This window comes from Melanerpes formicivorus, unplaced genomic scaffold, assembly GCF_026170545.1.
Source record: "Melanerpes formicivorus ecotype bairdi unplaced genomic scaffold, bMelFor1.0.p_v2 SCAF_13, whole genome shotgun sequence".
Classification (NCBI taxonomy): domain Eukaryota; kingdom Metazoa; phylum Chordata; class Aves; order Piciformes; family Picidae; genus Melanerpes; species Melanerpes formicivorus.
The window spans coordinates 9,933,998-9,957,040 of NW_027142365.1; the positions used below are offsets into that span (position 1 = coordinate 9,933,998).

The 23,043-nt window shown below is 40.2% G+C and overlaps 2 protein-coding genes across 4 annotated transcripts in view; both read right to left on the reverse strand.

Moving 5' to 3' along the window:
- NCAPG2 (non-SMC condensin II complex subunit G2) overlaps window positions 1-1,922 on the reverse strand; it is a 37,037-nt gene extending 35,115 nt beyond the window's left edge. The window contains exons 1-3 of the mRNA XM_068146021.1: window positions 1,837-1,922; window positions 1,409-1,474; window positions 745-839 (exon numbers count right to left, since the gene is read on the reverse strand). Coding sequence (XP_068002122.1) covers window positions 745-819 — 75 coding nt within the window. The 5' untranslated portion in view covers window positions 820-839; window positions 1,409-1,474; window positions 1,837-1,922. The remainder of the gene's footprint in view (window positions 1-744; window positions 840-1,408; window positions 1,475-1,836) is intronic.
- An 8,368-nt stretch (window positions 1,923-10,290) lies between these two features.
- Window positions 10,291-23,043, reverse strand: part of ESYT2 (extended synaptotagmin 2) — a 74,310-nt gene continuing 61,557 nt past the window's right edge. For all 3 annotated transcript variants that reach the window (XM_068146023.1, XM_068146024.1, XM_068146025.1), the window contains 9 exons: window positions 20,534-20,608; window positions 19,623-19,709; window positions 18,745-18,894; window positions 17,256-17,644; window positions 16,810-16,908; window positions 16,061-16,192; window positions 14,562-14,667; window positions 13,603-13,652; window positions 10,291-13,499 (listed from right to left, as the gene is read on the reverse strand). In XM_068146023.1, coding sequence (XP_068002124.1) covers window positions 13,454-13,499; window positions 13,603-13,652; window positions 14,562-14,667; window positions 16,061-16,192; window positions 16,810-16,908; window positions 17,256-17,644; window positions 18,745-18,894; window positions 19,623-19,709; window positions 20,534-20,608 — 1,134 coding nt within the window. In that variant the 3' untranslated portion in view covers window positions 10,291-13,453. The remainder of the gene's footprint in view (window positions 13,500-13,602; window positions 13,653-14,561; window positions 14,668-16,060; window positions 16,193-16,809; window positions 16,909-17,255; window positions 17,645-18,744; window positions 18,895-19,622; window positions 19,710-20,533; window positions 20,609-23,043) is intronic.

Consider the following 23,043-nt stretch of genomic DNA (forward strand, 5'->3'; position numbering starts at 1 on the left):
AGGATGTCACTGAATGACAGTCATATCCATGACTCCTAGTTTTCTAAGATACAATGTATTTTCACAAACTGGAACAGGATTTAGTGGAAAAAAAATGTGCAGCACCTGTTAAAGATGCTCCATGGAGAGCACCACAACATGGCAATACTTTTAAAAGATTACAAAGGAAAAAGGCAAAAAGCCCAGGGCAAACCATGGACAATTAGCAACCTCCCTGAACTTTAGATGTGAATGAAACAGAACACTGACAAGAGGGAAAAGGAAAATTAAAAGAGGAAGAGGGGGTGGAAATGAAAGACATTGAAAATACTGATGCTAAGAACACAACTTTTCAAGGTTAAAAGGGCAAAATCTAAGGCTAGAGCGCAAAGTAAGTGGGGAAAAAACAGAGCATAAATATATTGTAAAAACTAAGGAAAGCAGTCAGGCTCTAACCACACTCTCCTCTTCTTTCTATATTTACATATGTACTTGTAAAGGATAGAATACACTACCACAGTACCCTCCAGAAAAGTAGTCAAGAACTATTCAAGATCCTAAAATGAGAACCCTCATCCTCATAACGTAAGACCAGAAGTTTAGCTTCCACAGCTTTTTCAGTTATGTTCTCTTAAGCACAATTCGAACTTACTTTCCACTGCAATTATTCCAGCACATCTGCAAGTACCAGAGGAAGTTTCTGTCCCTACATCATAAACTTTCAGCACTAACGTATTTCATGCACAGGTATCTCGGCTTACTCACAGGTTTCTGAGTATAACGCAAGAAGTCTTCGATTGACTCTTTCTGCACAACTCCTAGGAACTCTTCACGTTTCATTGTGGTCTTGATTTTTCTTGCTTTATAAAACAAAATGTTAGCACAATCATTCTTGATCTTAGTGAACAATGTGTGAATTTACATTCTTCATCTATATGGTTATAAATGAAAGATGTTTTGCATTCCAAAGTACTTCATTATAGTTCTGCAAGTCAGCATCGAGTTTCATAACAGCACAGTCTGCAGTATTGGCATACTTTCTTTCTAGTAATTTGTTAATCAAGTCTTAAAACAGAAGAACTTTTTAATATTTTTTTAATTAAGTGTACCCAGGACATATCCTATTTTAGCTCCCCATCATTCCCAATGATTGCAGTTACTTCTATGGAAAGTACCGATGACGACCAGAACACTCTCTCCCTTTCTCTTGTCAAGTTAAGGCCATGAGAGACAGGCACGGCCCCCTCAGCTGGGAAACCGCTTTACACAGCCACTACTGTGTGAAGCCGTATCTGGGAACGGGGCGGGTGCCGACCCCGGGCACGGCCCCAGTTCAGCCAGGGGCTGCCCACTTGCCAGACCACCGCCAGGTCCACGACACGACCCCACCCTGCAGAACGAGAAGTATGAAGGCAGACAGGCCGCTTACCCAGCGCTCCCTTAGACAGAAATCCTCGTAGATCTACGGGTTACTTTTCCAACAGCGCGCAGCTGCCTGCATAGCAGGGAAACAAAACCGGCGACTGTACAGACTGACAGGCGCAAGGGCCGCGCCTCTTCGTATCACTGTCCACGGGAAAATCTGTCCCTACGAACGCTCCACAGCCGGAAGAGAAGCCAGTCCCGGGTGCCGCTCAGAGACTGGACGGCAGACGTTCAGCACCCCCGGTGCCGCTCCGAGACAGGGCGGCAGCCCCTCGGCACCCCCGGCCGCACTCCCCCCAGACTCACACAGCTGCACAGCCAGTCCCGGGTGCCGCTCAGCGACAGGACGGCAGACCTTTAGCACCCCCGGTGCCGCTCCGAGAGGGGGCGGCAGCCCCTCGGCACCCCCGGCCGCACTCCCCCCAGACTCACACAGCTGCACAGCCAGCGCCGGGCCCGCCGGCGCGAGCCACCCTTGCTTTCGAATTCTCGCGCGGCGGCCGTTAAGCGCGGGCGAGTGGACGGCGCGCGCTGCAGAGCTCCCATCTCGCGAGAGCTCGGCCCTGCCTTTTCCGGCGGGCCGCGGCAGTGAGGGCAAAGCCCCGCCTCCCCCGCCGCCTTCTCGGGGTCCCGTCCACACCCTGGCGGCCCCGGGCCGGTGCGGTGCACTGCGCCAGCCCAATACCGGGCTGCCTGTTACAGCCGCCTTCTGGCGTTTCCCTGGGGCGTGGGGGCGGTTGTGTTTGTTCTAAAGGGAACGCTTTCAGTCAGATGCCGTGCGTCTGGCAGAAGGAACAGAGGAGTGAGGATGTAGAGTAGACGTGCTTGCCAGTCACTCTCCCCGGAGAGGACAGGCTCAGTAATGGGCCCTTCTGGGCAGCTGTAGCCCAGGCATTAGCAAGGAGTTCAGTGCAGGCCCTGCTTCCCGCTTGTAAGCCCGGCTACATGGAAATGCTGCTCGTCTGCTTTCACTTCATAATGAAGGCTGGCTTGCTTACACGCATTCCCCTGCAGGGGCATCGGTTACCAGAGGTGCCTGAGGGAGCAAATCCACCTATCAGCTTGCTGTCCCTGTAGTTCTAAGTCTCGCTGCCTTCAGCCGGGGATAAAACAGTTTAAGTCCCTGTATAGGCTTGAGAAACAGTACGACTTCTTCCGAGTATCTTGAGTAGCACGGACGTATGATTCTAACAAAAACATTCCTTCTCGCTCACAAAGCTCACATCAGCCATTTGATTACACTGGTGACTCCCCCCCCCCTCCCCCACAAGAACGTTTGTGGTGGTAATGTTGACAGCTATGCATTTGCTTTGAGTCGTGAGCAGTACATGTATTGCACACTCTCCATCCAAAGCAGCCTCCTCACCTGAATTTATAGGAGACCACATAGGGCAGATGATGTTTACACTTTGATAACTAAGGCATTTTTTAATGCATTGTGAAATGCTGTTTGTTGTGATGGTGGTTGGTCGCTTTTTTTTCTGAGACTTAATTTTTCAGTGTGGGGAAACAGGGCTCAGTTCCTCACGTTACACAGCGTAACTGGCTTTCAAATTTTGTAAGATTCCCTGTTCCATTTGCTTGAGCTCTTCTGCTACCCAAAACTAGTCAATATGTCTCGTTAATTTGTATTTTTCAATTTTGCATTTGCAGTGGCATAGTACTTCTCAGTAGTTCTGTGGTCTGCTCAGAAGAGGGAGGTGCTTAACTGCAATTGTTTACTTTCAATCTGTGACAACAGCACAGCATCTGCTGCTTTACTGTGCAAACAGTACAACAACAATAATTGTCATAAAACTTCCCACACCTGATTAGAATTTTCTGGATTGTAGTTTTTGAAAACATGAAGGAAGAAGTAGTTTAGTAAGTGCATACATGTAAAATTTCATCAGTTTTTTTAAGTGCTATTTATGCCTTCTTTTGGTTTTTAACCTAGAATCTTACGTAATCATCCTGCCTCTTAGCAGGATCAGTTTATATTCAGAATTAAGAAAGACCTGTCACATTTTCTGCTCTACATATTAGGCTAACAGACTTTTTTCTTGGTTTATTTTCCAAAGGTTTTGAGTACACTATTTACTAGGGTTTTATACAGTTTGAAGGCTATAGGATGAAAAATAGTTTTGTATATGCTTACCTGGTATAAATTCTGTGTTACTTAAAAAATGTGCATAACAGATGATTGATGTTACTGAAAAAGATAGAAACAGTTTCAATTTCTGAACCATCAACTGAGTCCACATGAAACTTCTGAAATAAGTGGAATTTAAAACAGTTATATGCCACTGTAGGAGAATGGATTACACGCTGTAATTGAAACAGTTGCCTACCCAAGGCAGGGACAATATGGCAGAAGAGGTTAGCAGCCAGAAAGTCATCATCTTGAGCAACATAAACTATGCACTGGCAGTTCAGTGTCACTCCTTCTCTCCACCTGAAGCCAAACACAAGCAGACCATCTCATGCATTTCTATCTAGACAAAGGCTTGTCTCCTTTGAAGTGTGAAAAAGGTAAATTACCGACATCCACCTACAGCAACCAGAGAAGAAGGTTCCAAGAGAGATGATCCCTGGTCAAACACTTGAAATAGCATCAGTCCTCCAGCCCTAATCCCACAGCCCACAGGCACTGACTTCCAGAAGCAGACTACTAAAAGAAAGGAGCATTTTTCTGCTTAACAGTAAAGAAGGATCAAGAGTTAGTGTAGTTTCAGACTTTCTTGTTAGGTTATTTTGATAAGTGCAAGAAGCCTGGGAAACGGTTTGGTTGAGGGAAGTTCCCCCAGCAGTCATCACACTTGTAGAACAATAAAAACAATATAAAACTGTGGAAACAGCCATGTATACATTGTGCTAATGCCTGCCCTTTCTGCATACACTACAAAATTTGGCCATTTTAGATCCCGACTAATGAATGAGTTTAACATGTCTTCTGTGGACTGAATATGTCATTACTATCTTGATTAGCCTTTCAATTAGATGCTACATTAGTCACCTGGCTCCTGTTTATTTAGTCAGGCACATACTCATTTAGCAAACAAACTAAAACATATTTTAGTTTATAATTCGTGTTGCATAGCAACCACAGAATGATTTTTTCATAGTATTGAAACTCGATGCAGATAAGAACAGGCTGAGTAACACCAAATTATTCATTTCAAAGGACCACAGGCAGGGAAAGCAGAGAGGTAGAACAGTGTTTTGCAGGGTTTTTTTTTCCAAGAATTGTGCATGAACTGCAAGCTAGTAATGAAGCTACAACTCTATTTTCAGTTTTGCTAATGCTCTCCCTTTCAGCAGTACCAAATTACATGCTTCTTTTTGACATATCTGTTCATCTGTTCAAAATAATCTATACTCTGTGATAATAATCTCTTATTTATTATCATTTTCCTGTCAAGTCAAGTTAAGGTAAAAATGAAAAATGGGCCTTCCACACACGGTTGCTGAGCAACAGCAAATAAAGATTTGCTTTTGTGCTGCCGCTTCTTTAGTCTTTATTCTTGTTGGTGGCCTGTATAAGAGATCTCAATTACAAGTGCCTGCCACAAGCACATCATAGCTTGGACTATAGCACGTATTCTGTTTTAACCTAAATGACTCAACATTATAAATGCTTATGTAAAAAGGAACAGGTAGTTCCCTGAGCAGCAGATGCTTTCTGGACACTTAATTTTTTGCATATTGACAAGTGTTATTTTCTAGATGATAGTTTCTGCTGACACGAGAATTGTTACTCCTCTTTCTTTTAATCTGACTACGTAATAAAATCTGTTGCAGTTAATACAGTAGCCACGAAATCTGCTTGTCCTCCAAGGCAGGCTGTGAATAATTTACATGCATTCATTTCCCTTGCATTTTTTTTGATCTTCAGATACTTTGATAAATAATCCGAACAGCATGGGAGAGAGATGAAGTTTCACACTATTCCACTTCTCCAGATCTCCCCTTGCCTGAAGGTAATCCTGCCAATCATGCCATCCTTTATTCAGAGGCAACTGTCAGTTTTCAATGGTGGTGTGATTAGACCTTGGAGCTGCTTATTTCCCTTAAATTATTAACATTAACACAAAACAATTTCAGAGTTTAAGAGATTAAGTAGGAAAAAAAAAAACCCACCCCATTCACTACAGAAGAAAAAAATGATCCTTGTTAACTGGAACAAAAATAAGGAAGTAACACGCACAGAGGGAATGCAAAAGCTTTTCTGCAGAGCCACTCCCTTGGGCAGCTGCGGATGCTGTCAGAGGACCCAACTGCCGCCCCGTGGGAGCTCACCGGTACTGCTTGGGTTAGTCACAGCAAGCCAAATGCAAGGCCTGAAAGCAGTGCAATTTTATTTGGCCTTATTATAAAATATTTATTGCTATTTGCTTTCTTTTTGTGCTCTTGCTCTTATCCTTCTTTCCTTACAAGCAGTGTTTCACTCTGCTCGCTATTAGTACCATGAAAATGGGAAGCTTTCTGAAATGCTATAAAATGTTCACCAAAAGAAATGGTAATAACAATATTTGCATACCTACACCAAGCATCTTCGAGTACAAAGACATTATTAACACCTTTTTGAATATTATGTATCAATGAGTAAATTGATAATACTAGTTTGTCAGTTCATTTGTTCCAGGTATAAACCACACCAGTTACATTTGCCATGTCTAGGTAACTTTACCCCTATTAAACAGATTTATGAGAGATTTACAACTTTTAAAGTGTTCTCTCTCCTTTCAGCTTTCATCTCATTTTAGTCTTTATAGATAGAGAAATGAATTGTTTCTGAATTACAAAAATACTGTTGTCATTGGTTCTGCAAGTGCTCTTAGAGGTTTTATTGTGATAGACATGCTTCAACTAGAGATGACACCATCTGCTTGTAGGAAACATGAAATTACTGTAAAGTATCAGTGAAAATGGTTTACTCATCCATATAAGTTTATATAAATGTCTCTGTGTATTGACATGTATACACAAACACACAACAAACTACATTGCCTGGAGAATACAGCAGCAATTGACTTGTCAGCATTGGCTTTATCAAGGCTGAGATTGGGATGTTTTCCATGTTTCTGATGCAGACCAGGAGCCTGAGCAGAGCCCATTTCTTACAGGTTGTATATTCAGCTTTCTTCAGGCAAAACTAGCACACAGGGAACTGGGTGAGTGTGGTCCTTGCTCTATGCCATCCCCATACCAGCCCAGGGGTTAAGTTTGGAGTCAGGCCCTTGGAAGTGTTCACATATTCACTAGTTCAGACATACTTGTCAATTATGCCTCTTCTGAGAATCAAACAGTTTTAGTATTGCAAGACCTTGTGATAGTGTGATTTGGCAAATATTTTCTGATCATGTCCTTAAGCAAACAGAAGTTGGAACTTCTTTTTTGTAGTAGAATGTGATCTTTGCCCCTTTTTCCCCCCTCTGTGTTTATTGTACTGGTCCATTATGGATTTGTTAAATATTGTAAGTTTCTAGCCTCATGCTTGAACCAACAGTAGAAACAAAGCCAGGTGATGTTTTAAATGGGCTGGTCAAAGCCCCTTTCTGTGTCTTAAACTGTAAATTCACTTCTGCCTAATTCCAGACATTTGCATTTAATCTTGTTAAAGCTGTGTCAGCAACTCAAGTGAGTTCTACAATCAGATCTAGTCATCTAGGCTAGGTATCTAAGGCACCTAAGGTGAATTGGTGCCAGAGGCACACTAAATTCATGGTGAAATCAGAACCTTAATCTTCACAGAATCCCAGAGCAAAAGGTGTTGGAAGGGACCTCTGAAGATCATCTAAGTCCCCTCCCACCCCACTAGAGCAGGATCATCTAAGCTCCAGGTTTCCTCAAATCATGGACCAGTTGTTTTACTTCCCAGTGCCTCATGACTAAAAGCTTTTACAAAACCATGTTGGCAAACTGAATCTAGGTATTGTTAGTCCCCGTTATCAAAACTCAATAGCTTCAGTGACACCTGTGTCTCAGAGCAAAGTGGAAGAGCAGAGAGCAGTAGGAAGCATGCCTGGTTTTTCACTGCTTTTAAGCTAGGATAACTTCAGTCTCCACTCCCAAAGATGCCTAGAGCCCACATCGCTTCATTCTTGTACAAGAAACAAAGCGCACAGGCAGCAAAGACTTTTCAGACTAGAGTCTGTACTACCATCTAGTGGAATATAATGGTGTCTTCAGAAAACTTAAGTATGCAGCAAGGAGTATAAGATCAAAAATTTTAAAGGCTCATTGTGCAAGGCAAGGTAAGCAAAATGAGAATGCTTTTCTAAAACTCTAAATGAAGCAATTTTTCTACATTTCAGTAATCTGGGCTTGAAAAAGCATACTGAATTTAAAAACTATGACCTAGACAAAACTTAAGACTGTATCATTTAAACTTCTTTACAGAAAGCTTAGTATTTTAAACCTTCAATTCCAACTTAACTTACATGCAAATTAATCAATGATTTACCAAATAAACCACCAAGAACCAGCACTGCTACAAATGCCATTCTACAAATCACAAGCAGCCATTTTTATGGGCTTGTTTTTACTACCTTTCATTTCACTTCCATCACCTGTGTGAATGACAGGCCTAGAGGCAATCCAGGTTGCTGTTGTCACAATTTGTCCAATTTATCCAGCTGGGGTCTGAGCTGGAAGTTACAACAGAGCACCTGTTCAGTGGTTACATTTATATTAGCTCAGAGAACATTTCACAATTCATGCAAGAACAGGTAAAGGGTCTTACCAATTCTAGGTTGCACCAGGATAACTTGAGCTCAACTTTGAAGCAGCACTGAAAAAAATATGCAAAATACCTGAGGGATTTCAGCCCTTGAAGTATTTCTCCCACGTTGAAGTCTGCATGGCACAGTTTTGCAGAACATTCTTTATTCAGCTATTAATCTCCGTGAAATGCTTGGTAAGCTGCAGCTGCCACTCTCTGAGAGCTAGTAGAGTAACATGTTAGCTTGCAAATCCAGATAAAGAATGAAACAACCTTTAGTTGAAATTCTGTGCTGGAAAGAACCACCAGCTCCTGAGCACTCAAAACGACAGGGGCAGACAGGTTGGCCTCACTTCGGCAGCACCTGAGGAAACAGATACGCTGCAGTCTGCACAAACTGGATCCCACTGGAGGTGACTGGCAGGCAATATTCCCTGCAGATGGTGAGAACAGAGACCATCACCTCTATCGCATGAATACAGATGAGAGAACTTTCCTCCCAGAGCTGCTATCTAATCTGGCAGCTAAATTCACTGCATAACGCTGAAAGGACTAAATGGGTTTACTTTGGCTGCTTTGCATTTTTCAGGTTGTGTCTTTCAGAAGGCGGCTGAGAATACTGCTGAGGCCTGACAGCCTCTGGAATCAATAGGAGAGCATACAGTGCTAGTTAGGGGTTTTGTTAAGGTGTGTAAAGACACCATCTGTGATTAAATAACCCAAATCAACAACCAGCTACATACAGATCTGGGACCATCTGAAGTTTTTGTTCTTCCAAATATCAGTGGTAACATCCAACACTGAGTTTGTTTGGGTGGCTATATAAACAAACTGATTAAAGCACATAGGAAACCAATTTTGTATTCAGCTCCTAGCTGAGAAGGTATCCAAAACAATCATGTAGGTAACTGTATTGGCAAATAGTGCTCTTAAATGGAGACTGGATGAACTGGCCAAAGCCAGTGTAAAGAGTAGAGCAAATAATAAGAAAAAGTCTAGACTTGACTGAGCCCATCAAATTGGTATCAAATCCAGCTGGGGCAGCATCTTGCATAATTACTTCCGCTCTTTAACAAAATCTTCTGAATACATAGGCAGTATTCTTTTGCAGATGCTGATCCTGTCTTGCAGAACTGAAAGAAAGGTTGGATTTTGATTCGTCTGGAAAACGGAGACACCTGATCCATCCTGGCACTGTCAGGAAGTGTGCTATTGAGAAACACCTTCCCATGTGGGAGTTATGAAGGTGGGCAGGCTTTTACTTGGTGTTAGCTGCCTTCCCATTGATTAGCAGAAACCCCTTATTATGCTACAAAAATACTGAAATACTGAACATAACTGTGTAGCTAGTATGAATAAAGATTATCCAGTAGGGACCCTTCCAAATACGATGGTGACTGAGCAACGAAGTTCTACAACTTTCAGTTATGTGGCTGATGAAAAAAGACTATTACTATCTTCAGACAAGTTGTAGCTGCTTAAGGGAAGAGGTATCTTAAAGGCTCCAGAGCTGGGCACAGTACTCCAGGCGAGGTCTCACTAGAACAGAGCGAAGTGGCAGAATCACCTCTCTTGATCTTCTGGCTGTGCTGTTTTTGATGCAGTCTAAGATACGATTTGCCTTCTGGGCTGCAAGCACACAGTCTGCTCATGTCCAGCTTCTCATTCACCAGCACCCTGAAGTCCTTTTCTGCAGGGCTACTCTCAATTTCATCATCCCCCAGCCTGTATCAATATCTAAGATGGCCCTGACCTAGGTGCAAGACCTTGCACTTTGCCTTATTGAACCTCATGAGATTGTCCTCAGCCCACCTCTCCAGCCTGTCCAGGTCCCTCTGGATGGCACCCATCTCATCCTATCAGCTGCACCACTCAGCCTGGTATCATCTCCAGATTTGCTGAGGGTGCCTCAGTCTCACTGTCAATATCATTGATGAAGATACTGAACAACACTGGTCCCCCATACAGACCCTTGAGGGACACCACTTGTCACCTATCTTCATCTGGACACCAGTCCATTGACCACTACCCTTTGGATGCCAATCATCCAACCAACTCCTGGTCCACTGAACAGTCCACCCATCAAATCCATATCTCTCTAGATAATGTCACACCTTGAAACAGAGTCATTAGAGGCTATCAGCCATGTCCTGACACATGTATTGTTTTGAGACAACAGAAGATTGGGCTATCACAACCATTTATTGAATAAATACATGCATCATAATGTAGAATTACATGAGCCAAAAAGGCAATCTGTACAAAATTGATTACCCTTTGTTCTCATTTCAACTCTCACCATTTGCTGCAGCTCTGATAAAGGATTCAAGACAGAAAATTAAAACTCTTTTACTCCAAATCCAAGTGATATGCATACTGATTTGAGTTCAGTTTATACCACTGCTATAGTCAAGAAAGCTGGTTTTCTTGTCAGTGAAGCAGAGGAATGCTAAAAACAGTTTCAATAGTAGAGAACATGTGTTGGTACATAGAGGTAACAAAGCTTTTTTTTTAAGCCATTTCTTCAACATCTTCATATGTTCATATTTTAAGGCACAGGATAAACAAGATCTACATTAAAAGCTATCAGTTGATATTGAATATGTCGGCTTGATAATGAGATGCGGTTTTTGCCCAGAGGAGAAATGATGTTCATCCTTCCTACTTCCACATGAATGGAACATTCAGAATTTGGTAACTATGATACAGAGGTTTGTTTCCACTAAGAAAAGAATCAATCTCATCTAGCCAGTCATATTCTGCTCCAAATTCACTCAGGAGAACGTTTCTAAAGAGTCTGGCATCCAGGACTGATTACAGCCAATGGCAAATACTGTTGCTGAATTAGAATGACAGTTCAATCTCTTCATTTTAGATTCCTAAATGGGAACTCAGCTCTATTAAGAGCCTACCCCTAATTTTATGTTGTGAGTTATTTTGGAAACCTGTCCCATATACTTTATTGAGTTACTCACTTTGTGCTATCATCTGACATTCACCAAAACACAGCATTATTTTCCGCCTCGAGACTTTGGAAGACAGAATGTGCGAGTTTTTTTAAGTGTAGAGTCTTCTAACAGCTTGTCTCCAGACCTCACTTAAGACTTGAAACACAGAATCATTTTACAAGCTATGGATCAAATTCTAGGGAGTCACTGATCAAGCTGTGCAGCAGAAGTCCTTCCACCTCAGGCCAAACCAAGGCAAAAGACAACAATGCTGAACTGCTGCTCTCAGCCCTCCTTTATTAGGTCAGCTTTCTCCTTCTGCATTCTCACTCTGTGTTAACCAGAATTCTGTGTTTTTCTATTCTTAACATTTTAACAGAGAAGTAGCCAAGAAAATATGTACTTCATAATAAATAACATTTTATATGAATAGATGAGTGCATATATAGATAGATAGGTACTCATACATTCCCATAGAGAGTGAAGCCTTCAAGTGGAAATGATTTCTTACAAAGAGCCTTTCCCTATTGCCCAGTCCACCAGAATGTAACAGCAGCAAAATTTGTAATGTAAGTTTGCTAAAACTGTCTTGTATAAAATGTGGCAATAAGAAGGCCATCACTGTATTGGGGTGCATGCATGCATGTCACACATCTGTGACAATGTTCATGCCAAAATGTGTTTAGACAAACTGAAATGAGTCAATTATTAAACCTGAAAAAAGACAAAAAGCTACATCTATGGTAGGCACTTTGGTATGTCTAGTAATGTAGGCATATTCTACATCTACAATTAAGGTTCTGTCAGTAATCTTACAATAAAGCTAATTTCAGGAGTTTATTATTCTGCTTTACATTTTTTTTCTTGGCTGTGAGATCATTCTAGAATCTTAACTAAATAATATATTTTGTCTGTCTAATTGCATACTTATCCAAGAATGAGGGTGCTGGCTCTGCAAGAGCTGAACTGTTCTCCTGGATTCTTAATGCGCATTTTTGTAACAGTCTGAGAAAACTTAACAGAAGAAGAAAAACCAGTTCTGATTACAAAAGAAAACTTCCCATAAATCATAATATTAGAGTTATGAACTCAGCTGTGTAGGACTGATGCTCTCCCTTCAGCTGTCTGCTTTTATCAGGTTGTGCTAATTGTATCACTGCTGTAGTCTTGCAGCAGACTATGGCAATGCTTCAGCAGGATGCCTTTATTTCTCAAGAAATCTGTGTGGACCACCGAAGTGCCATTTTTCATGCACCAAACACATTAAGTAGCAATGAAGCAACCATAAAGACAGTCGCTTTCAACTCCATTTCCTACTTTCTTACCTATTGGTGTTCCCTTTTAGTATTACAGAAGCTACAGCAGAATATCTGATTAAGCACAGTATTGTATAATAAAAATAACATGTCTCGTATGTATGCCTACTCTATGAACTTACATTTGCAAGCTGATCTGTATACCTTAGAAATCAGTGAAACATGGCAGTAAGGATAGTTCTAAGTGGTTAGAGATTTTGGCTAGAATACAGAAAAATGCATGTCCTCATACCTTCAAAAGGTCCCATGTCTAGTAGTACAGAGTACAGGAATAAATAACAAAATCCAGGTGAACCTGTATAATGAAACCGGACTGTTAACATTTACTCCATTGCATGAAAACTCAGATTCAGAAACTGATTCATGGACCTCATCCTCTATTTATACAATATTTATAGAATTCTTTTTGTTTATGATATTCAATAGTGTGATTTTTTTTTTTCAATAATACATTTATATATAAATATTAAAATGCTCTCTTTTTGTACATTTGAAGCTAGCCACACTCGGCCAGAAACACAACAAAGTAAAAATGTTCTTCTGCAATTTGTATCTGAGGAATATCACAAAATCATTAAGACCATTGTGCTGCAAAGACAAAAGAGATTCATCTGAAGAAATTAACATGCACTTAGAAGAAAATATCTATGTACTTTATCGAATTTTCCTCTGAATTCAAACCAGCATGAAAGAATTATAAAAAATAGTGTCTATTTACATGGTACAGTATACCTTGATGAGATATAAAACAAGGCAAGAAAACAGCAGAACATAACCTTCTCGCTTTCCAATAGGTACAGCCATCATAAAGACCAAGTTAAACACAAAAGGTTACTTTACTGTACTATTGCACCTTACAGTAACACCAAAAATTGTTCAGCAAATTAAAATACAAAGTTTAACAATGAGGAAAAGCTACGTCTACGTAAAATGGGCAAATGGTACAAAATTATTTGGGATGTGTCTAAGAACTAAATCAGTAAAGCTATAAAAATAATATTGGTACATCTGTGAGGACAGCGCTGGAAAAATATATAAAGGTTGGCAAAATTCTGCGTGGGGAATTCCCAGGATCCAAGGGCCTAACTTGCACCGTGTGGCCTTGTACCATCTTCTGTTAAATCATACCTGAAAATGAAGAAAACACAGGATTATTTATTTTTGTTTACATTTAGCATGCATTATTAAAACTCTTAAGCACTAGTTATTAGTAAGGACATATTATACTTACCACTGCGTCCAGCCTTTAGCAAGCTCTTCAGATGCCAGAGGTATTAATAACTGTGGAAAGTTAAATTAGCAATCAATGCGTTATGTGGGTCTGTTACAGATCAAATCTGACTGTCCTCTAAACTACACTATAGGTAATGTCATGAATATATTTTACATCCTTAACATCACAGCTATCTCCTATATGCCCAGCTTGTAATGTGGTTTCAAACTGCTGGTTTTGACCTAAAAACCTGTGCCCTTTAGTGACAGGGTAGCGCACCTCACAACCTTAAATTCTGAAGGTGGCCTGTCTTGGCAATGGCAGTCAGGTGATGGCCTTATGCTAACAGTGTTCCTGGTAAACAGCTGTTCATCATGAACTGACCACAATTCTGATCTCTCTCAGAAATCTTTACAGAGCTCAAATGTGGCAATTTGCAAGGGTGTAGGAATTTACTATTCTTTTTTCCATGCTCCAATTCACACATGCAGGAAGTAGTGATAGTGCCTGTAGAACAGTGGAGCTGTAAAGACGTCAGCTGGTTTGGGCATTGGGAACATCTCCAGTAGTTCTTTCTTATGGATTTTACAATCTGGAATTTTAATAACTAAGCATACATTTGTTCTGTGTGCTTGCTTGCCTTTCCAGTTTTGTCTGAACATGTGCTGAGATATCACCTGTTTTCACTGGTTATTTTCTTTCTCTGACTGCACAGTGACCAAGTCTAGTGTGGGTTTCTTTTGTTACTGCAAGCCTCAGAACTTACCATGCCCTAGAAGAGGTTACTGCCTCATCTTTTGCATGTCTGTCTCTGCAGTTTGTTCCTTCCTTCACTGAAGTTTGACATCAAACCATCTATAATTTTTAAAAGCTTTTTACCTGAATTAAGTCAACACTAACAAGCTCTTATCACCAGAGGATTTTAGTCAGCTATAATAACACGATGTACTAACAAAATTTGCTTGTTGTCAACTTACTTTGCCAAGTAGCCCTTTATCTTTGGATAAGAAGCCACCACTGTTCTTCACTGCTACATCTAGTGTTCTTCTCTGTACTTCAGGCAGGGAAACACTGAAATCAAATCTGAACAGGCAAAGCAATGCTTTAGAGAGAATTTTGTACCTGAAGTGCAAGTTCAGTTCCTACAGCTAAACAACAATTGTGATCATAACCACACCACCCCACCATGCCCAAAAAATGAGGTCTGAGATAAATTAACAAAACCAATCCCTATGCTTTGGCTAAATTTTTTCTTCAATACTGTGATTAATATCAACATCAAGTGTGTGAGACTTCTATTACCTTTGTTCTCTAGAAGCCACTGGTAAAGCAAACCAATCAAAAAAACAGAACAAAACACCAAACCAAAAACAAACTCAGGAAGAAAAAGGTTGACCACTGACTCAACAGAGAAGAGAATGAAGAATCCTATTATCACTATTCTCCAAAAGGGAAAGAGTGCTTATTTTTACTGATCCTCAGTCGTTGGTAACAGGAGTTCCTTTTCCTACCAGGCACATCAAGGAAACCTACCAACTTCAACAAAGAATGCACTTCATTTGCCAGATCTGAAACTTAGAGAAAGTGAGGGCAAGATTATACCACAATCTAAATCTATTAAGTCACTACTGGTTTTAAGCAGCTTTATTGCTTTGTAATATAATTTACTTGGAAGGGCACAGCAAAACAAATCTGTTACCTGAAACAATCAGGAGACAGCTGCAGTAACAGGAAAACCTACCAGAGCCTCCAACTAATGATTTATAGATTTCCCTTACACAGAATGAACTCTGAAGTATTGCTTTCTCTAGATTAACTCATTTTTTCTGTAGAGAAAGTTCTTCTTTATTAATAAAGTGATGGGTGGGGGATGGAGTGGTACATGTGTGAGGAGAGACTACCATCATAAAGCTGAGTGCAAACATAAGGATTTTTATGCAATATACTGTTGCACAAGCTTGCACAACTTCAAACCTGTGGCTCAGAATACAACTACAAGGAAATTTCCCCACTCCCTGGATGCTAAGAAGTAGACTGACTGAGCAGTTTGATCGTGTACAGACACTAGCTGGCCAGTCCTACTGAGAAGGCAGTTGTCTATCAGACAGGCAATCAGCCAGTTAGAATCCACATGCATCCTGCCAGGAAGCGATACCAACAATGTGGACTAGCTAAAAGGCAGTCATGTTCTGAACACCTGCCAAAAGAGTGCATGCTGCTTCTTAGCTACCAAAACAAAGGGGCTGTAACTGACATGGAATAAGACAGAAGAGAAGGGTGAAGCGGCTGACAACAGAGTAATAAGGGCTATATAGCTTGGGAAGAGCTATTATAGCAGAAGAGAAATCTATGATTGAGTCTGGTGGTGACAACTAGGAGTTTCAGCAGCTCATCCATTCAGGTAAAATGAGAAATTTTGATTTGACAGCTTTGGAATTACATGATATAAAACTACCACATGTAGATTAGAACATACATTTGATCAAACACTGGGTTTAATGTCTTCTTTGACACATGTGTTTTTCTTCTTCCTGATCGTCTCTTATCAGGCAATAAATACATTCGCACGTATGGATCAGATCCTTCTTCTGAAAATGCTATTAGATTTCTGTGACCAGTGGAAAAACAAGGAAAAACACTTAGAGTATACATGAGACATCACCAAATATAAAGTATCTACAGGATTATCACTTAGTTTAGTACATGAACTGGTTGTGAGATATCCCACACAACGCATAATGCTCAAGATACAGCATGAAGATAACAGCAGTGGAAAAGAAAAAGAAACAAACAAAATGACAAGCAGTGTCTTGTGCAAGGTCAGGTAAAAGGTGAGCAGACAGCGGAGGTGGAAATACAGTGTTTCTTAAATTCCAGTTAAAAGCTTAGATATGGGTCTCCAAAAATCATACATCTTTCTCATTCTATAAAAAAAAACCACAAAACCCCCCAGTCTCTTATCAAGAGACAGCTTTCAGACTCTGTTGATATAAAGCTATTTAAAATCTAAGAGAAAAATACAAATTCAGAGCAAAAACTTCAAAGCATTTCCTGACTCTGAATACAGCTCTGTATGGTTTTGTATTTACAGATAATTACAATCAGTGTGTTATTTTGAAAAGAACAAAGATCACCTGGCCAACCAATTTAAAGAGGTTAAGTCAAGGCATGGCAAAGTTTACAAAGGAATCTGCACAGAAATGAGAACCGGTATCTCGTGCTCACCTGCAGGAATGCACTACCACAATCAGTTTGTTTCTTTGTGAACTATGACGAATTGTTAGCTGAATCTGTCCTAATGGAGACTGACCCAGGGTTGTTCCACTGCAGGAAAAAGTAGAGTATTGCACTTAGTTTTTAAAAGGGATATTTAAAGGAAGACCTAACTGAAATACACTAAGCTGTTTTCCCAAGTATCATGTATCATCCATTAAACTTTTCCCTAGATCACTGTGACAGAAGAGTTACTACACGTTAGCAGGTGCAGAAACTCTCTGAGGTACTGGGAGGAAGCAGAAAAACACAAGAACTGATTTTCAAATGCAAGGCTCAAACTGCAACAGGAAAACATTACTGAAATGCAAACTAAGCAGTCCTCCTTTGGTTGCACTGACAACATTTTAAATAAAGCAGCTTAGATGTGGTGCAAAACCAAGTTATGAACACCGTACTTTTCAAGCTGGCGTAGTCTTTGCCGTAGCTCCTGTGTGGCGATAGGCAGAGATATGTCTGAGGCTATGCTAGGAGTGGGTTCTTTGACCGAGAGGTGGCTGGGAGAGTAAGAGAAATTAGAGGCATGAAGACTGGAGGAACTTCGGCTGAGATCTGTTGTCCACTGAGGGCTGGCATTGGGAGGCTGACTTTTTTCAGCTGTATCTGTCTTTTTATCACTATCAGTCACTGGGGAAGCTGGGACAGATTTGTTTGAATCAGGTGGTGGTGAGACAGGAACCTGAGGCTTAAAAGACGATTTTCTTGCATCTTTGGAAACAGATGGCCTTTTCACTTGAGCTGAGTGTTGATGATCTGGAGATCTTGCTTGCTTTTCAAGTGAAAGGACCTAGGTATGGTAAAAACACGTATGTTAGATATAATTATATGCATATATTACAAATAAATGAATATGTTATCATATCAAATTTATATTAATATTCAATATATAATGAGGTAATAATATAGTACTGATATAATATAAATATAATATTAAATAAGATTAACCCATTTGTTTCTACAAGATTACCAGCTGCTAACAAGTTATTAAGTTCAGATACTAAAGCAGGACCAAAAATATTCACACAAAACTCATTCACTGCAATAAGAAACCTTTTGTACAGCAAAACACAGCTCTATTTTCTTTGTGACAAATGCAGTAAGTATAAAACAATGTGAAATTCTCCATTCATTTAGTATTATTCTCCTTGTTACTCCTCCTGCAGCACTCTACACACTTCTGGTGCAAGGGCTATTTACTTTGCAGCTCAAGCCACCTAGAATGCTATTCTAGATTTTTTTCCCCTTCTAATCTTTTGAAACTTAATCCTATATCACAAGTTCTTCTCAGTGCCCTCACTGTCTCTTTTATAGGTTGCATTCATTTATTAACTACAAGTAAACAAAAAAGTCCTTTAGAACAGATCAAGTAATGGAAATTGTTTGCAAATTTACCTGGGGCAAAACCAACCCAACTTTCAGGAGTGCAAGTTCTATCTTCCAAACTCCAATGTGTTTGAAAGTTGGTCTGAATGTTTCTAGTGCTATGAAGATACTCCTTTTCCTTACAAACTGTATTATATTTAAACCATCATGACCTTAGCTCCATTTCTATAAGATAAAGGCTATTTCACTGATCTGTACAGTACTGAGCTGTAAGAGATGCTGTAAGAAGCTTGAAGGAATTCAGATCCTAAACATTGTTTCTGAGCCTAAAACCATGGGGAAGCTCAGTCTTATTTAATGCAGCTGATTACAGTTTTGTTTGGAGAATTTTCTGTCTTTGCCACAGAATGTACTTAAATTAGAGGTTATCTTTGTGTACTTGATGGCACTGCCACAATTCAAGACACTTGGCACTGTGATACCCAAGGAAATGTACTATTTTCTTCATAAAGCTAGAAGACATAACAGTCTTAAATATGCTTTCAGGAAAAAAATGTGGAGTACCCTGAGTGCAATCTTCATGTATATAGTGCTGTTTGGACCGGAGTTGCTCAGTTGGAACCGCTGATGCATAGTTAAATCTTCACTCTCCAGCAACTGGCTTAGAGGCAGTTTAAAGTTCCCCAAAGAACATTGATGCTGTTCATCCCTCACCTGAAGGAACACAGAAGCTAAGTCATTTTGTCTCATCTGCTTTGTAGAATTAAGACAAAGAATTGCAGTTTTACTTAAAAACAAGAATCCAAACAGTAACAAATGACGTTTGTTATTAACCCAAATCTCCCTCATCATAAGATTATACTGAAGAAAGAAGTAGCAAATATACTCAACACCTAGTTTATTCATCCCTGTTCTTTACAGCAAAAGCAAGACAGAAACTAACCATCACATCTACAATTAATCAAATTAACTACATGATTTCCAAACAGTCTGTGTGAAAATGAATGACCCCAGCTGGGAAAGGAATAGTTACTAGGGCAGTCTTCATTTGCCCTTCAATGTCTTTGAACTACATAAACAACATCAGCAGTATTTGGATAAAGGCAAAGACTTCCTTGGGATGAAAGAGCAAGTAAATCAGACATACATAACAGCAATTTCTGCTAGCAGTTAAGATTGTTAAGGTTCAAAACAGGTATCAGACTTCAGTTTTCCTTTTTCTGATTCTTAAGTAGGACAGCCATCAACTATGTTCTTCTGGTGAGAGATTTGTTATAGTCTTTAGTCCTTTGAGTAGTAAATCCAAATAAACATTTCATTGGTCTTAAAACTTATGTTCAATATGTTCTGTCTCATTTCCTAACAGCTTGTAATGTCTCATTGCTGCTACTACTGCAACGTCTCAGAAAACAAAGGTATCTAAATAGAGTGAGACAACATACCTCCACTTCAAGATCTTGTCTTTTAGGATTGTGTACAAAAAAAGTAAAGTTTTCCTCCCATACTGGTTCGTTGGTCTTGTATCGAATCTAAGGTTAGAGAAGAGGAAGCATACAAATTATTTTATATATATATATATATATATATATATATAAATAGATATATATATAAAATAACAGTTAGTTAAAGTATACTTAATGCATGTAAGGTCACAATTACCACTGAGTCAAATATTCTATATGTTCAATTAACTGTGATTCTGTAAATTTTTGACTCCTTTTGAAGCCTGCTTTTTCCCTGAACTGTGATTTATATAATCACTACTGTAAGAATACCAGTTGCAGATCACAACCTGCTGTGGAAGGCCATCTACAAGTAGTTCAAAATCTAGTCTCTACTCACAGTTTAAACTGAGTAAGCACTCTTTCAGTCCTTTGCTTCTTGATGGTGATTTCAGGTCTAGTGGTAGCTTTTACTTTACTGCTCTCTACAACTACCTGAAGGGAGGTTGTAGACAGGTGGGGGCTGGTCTCTTCTCCCAGGCAACCAGCACCAGAACAAGAGGACACAGTCTCAAGCTGTGCCAGGGGAGGTTTAGAGTGGATGTTAGGAAGAAATTCTTCATAGAGAGAGTGATTGCCCATTGGAATGGGCTGCCTGGGGAGGTGGTGGAGTCGCCATCATTGGGGGTGTTTAGGAGGAGACTTGATGGGGTGCTTGGTGCCATGGTTTAGTTGATTAGGTGGTGTTGGATGATGGGTTGGATGCGATGATCTTGAAGGTCTCTTCCAACCTGGTTTATTCTATGCTATTCTACTGCAGTGTACAAGCTCATAGCTTGGCAGTCAATGCCAAGCACATAAAGTCATTAAATGCTTGCAGACAGACCCAAGTATGAAGAGTAGGAACTTACCTTACTTTCCTGTGCCTTGTGTCCAACTGACAGCAAAACAAGTGGATTGGGATTGCTGTTCATTTTCTTTCCTGACTGGTAAAAAAAATAAATAAATCAAAACCTTTGCCTTCAGAAAAAAGCAAAACCTCTCTCTGAAACTTGAAATGTTTGCATCTTAAAATAGAAGTCATATGTATTGCACTATATGCTCATCTATTATGCTCAGTATTTTAGCCCACAGGCTTGAATGGCAGACGAGTAACTGGTGAATACATTAAAATGAAGCCATCCAATTACCTGAAATGCACTGATGCAAAACACTACAACTAAGCACAAGTTTTAGACTCCTTTCAGTTTTCTTTGAATGAAATTGGTAAGGTGCAAAGCCTCACCCCATGGCAAGGAGGTTGGAACAGATGATCTCTAAGGTCCCTTCCAACCTAAGCCATTCTATGATTCATGAGCATTACAACCCCCAAAGCTAATGAAGCATAGTTGAAACTGCAGAGTGAATATTGCATGCAGATGGGAGATATGGAGAAAGCACAAACTCAGGAAGCTTACTTCATTTACATTGCAGTAGTATTATAAAACTGAATGTAATATCAGAACATTCCCTCTTTTCAGTTTGGGGAGAAATCAGATGCACTATAATGTACCTGATGCATATTCTTACAGTTTACCAGATACTGTTATTAAAGAATCAACCATCTGCCATATCTGAGCCTTGCTCACCAGCTGCATAGCATTACCTCAAACTGTGAAGATAAACATCAGTTTAGAACCAAATGACAGATACAAAGGAATTTCCCAACTATATGTTTCTTTGACAAATTTTAAATTAACCTAACAAAATTTTAAGTCAGAGAGAAAAGTTAGACATGAAAGTTAATCATCTCAAGCAGGTGTTAATGCAGTTTGCAAGGCCTGGAAAATACAGTACACTTGGTTAATAATGTACTTGGAATTCTGTCATGTAGGAGATTGTACAGATCAGGTATGTAAACAGTTAGTTAAAATATACTTAATGCATGTAAGGTCACAATTACAACTGAGTCAAATATTCTGTATGTTCAATTAAGAAATGTGCATAATTTAGGTATTTTTTGACCTGAACTTACATTTTGGAGGTCGTATTTCTACTAATACTACTTGACACACTGCTTATAACCATACTTTCCATTAGGGGAAAAAACAAAAAGCTAAGAAAGCACTCCTTTCTTGGATGAATGCTGCATTTCTTTTTTTCTAAGAAAAAAAGCATTTAGCTCCCAAAGTTCACACAATACAAAGGAACAGGAAAAAAAGTGAGATTATACTCCAACTCATGGTGTTTTAAAATGGTAGGTGACACGTTCCATTTTCCTTAGTCCATAAAAAGATGCCTGAAATGCCATTTTCTCCATTAAAAAAAAAGATGAAACTACAAAGCTGACAAAAAAAAGCCCCTGTGCTTATCCGGATATATAAATAATCTTAATTCATGCTAAATAGGTAGCAATATGTACACACACGTAACTCGCATCTAATATTCTGCTACTGAGGGATTTGCTGCCCGCAAAGCCAATCAGATCCTGGACTGCATCAGGAGAAGTGTGGCCAGCAGGTCGAGGGAGGTGATCCTCCCCCTCTACTCAGCCCTGGTGAGACCCCACCTGGAGTACTGTGTCCAGTTCTGGAGCCCCTATTACAAGAGGGATGTGGAGGTGCTGGAGCGTGTCCAGAGAAGGGCCACAAGGATGATCAGAGTGCTGGAGCACCTCTCCTATGAGGACAGACTGAAGGAGTTGGGGCTGTTCAGTCTGGAGAAGAGAAGGCTCTGAGGTGACCTAATTGTGGCCTTCCAGTATCTGAAGGGGGCCTACAGGAAGGCTGGGGAGGGACTTCTCAGGATCTCAGGGGGAATGGAATGAGGCTGGAGGTGGGGAGATTCAGGCTGGATGTGAGGAGGAAGTTCTTTCCCATGAGAGTGGTGAAACCCTGGAATGGGTTGTCCAGGGAGGTAGTCGAGGCCCTGTCCCTGGAGGTGTTTAAGCCCAGGCTGGATGAGGCTCTGGGCAGCCTGATCTAGTGTGGGGTGTCCCTGCCCATGGCAGGGGGGTTGGAACTAGATGATCCTTGTGGTCCCTTCCAACCCTGAATGATACTATGACACTCCATTAGACGCTGCCTCTGGTCCAAATTCTTCCAGATGAAAACTTGGCTTATGCCTTCCAAGATTCCCTCTCAACTCTAGGTCTTCCATATCAAAAAGCTGGGCTCAATTCATTTGTCCCTTACATGAAAGATGCAAAGCCTTCTAAAAAAAACATCTAGCAGAAACTAGATCATTTCAAAACATGTCAGAAACTGATTTTATTGCCTAGGCACACAGAGTTGAACCATAATGTATCACTCAGAATGTGAAAGATGTCTTAGCTTTCATGTCAGCTTTGTTCTTTCATTTCTACTTGAAATCACTTTTCAGAACTGTATTTTTGCCTGTCTTCTAAAGGGGTCTCTACTAACTCAACTCACCTAAAAGTCAA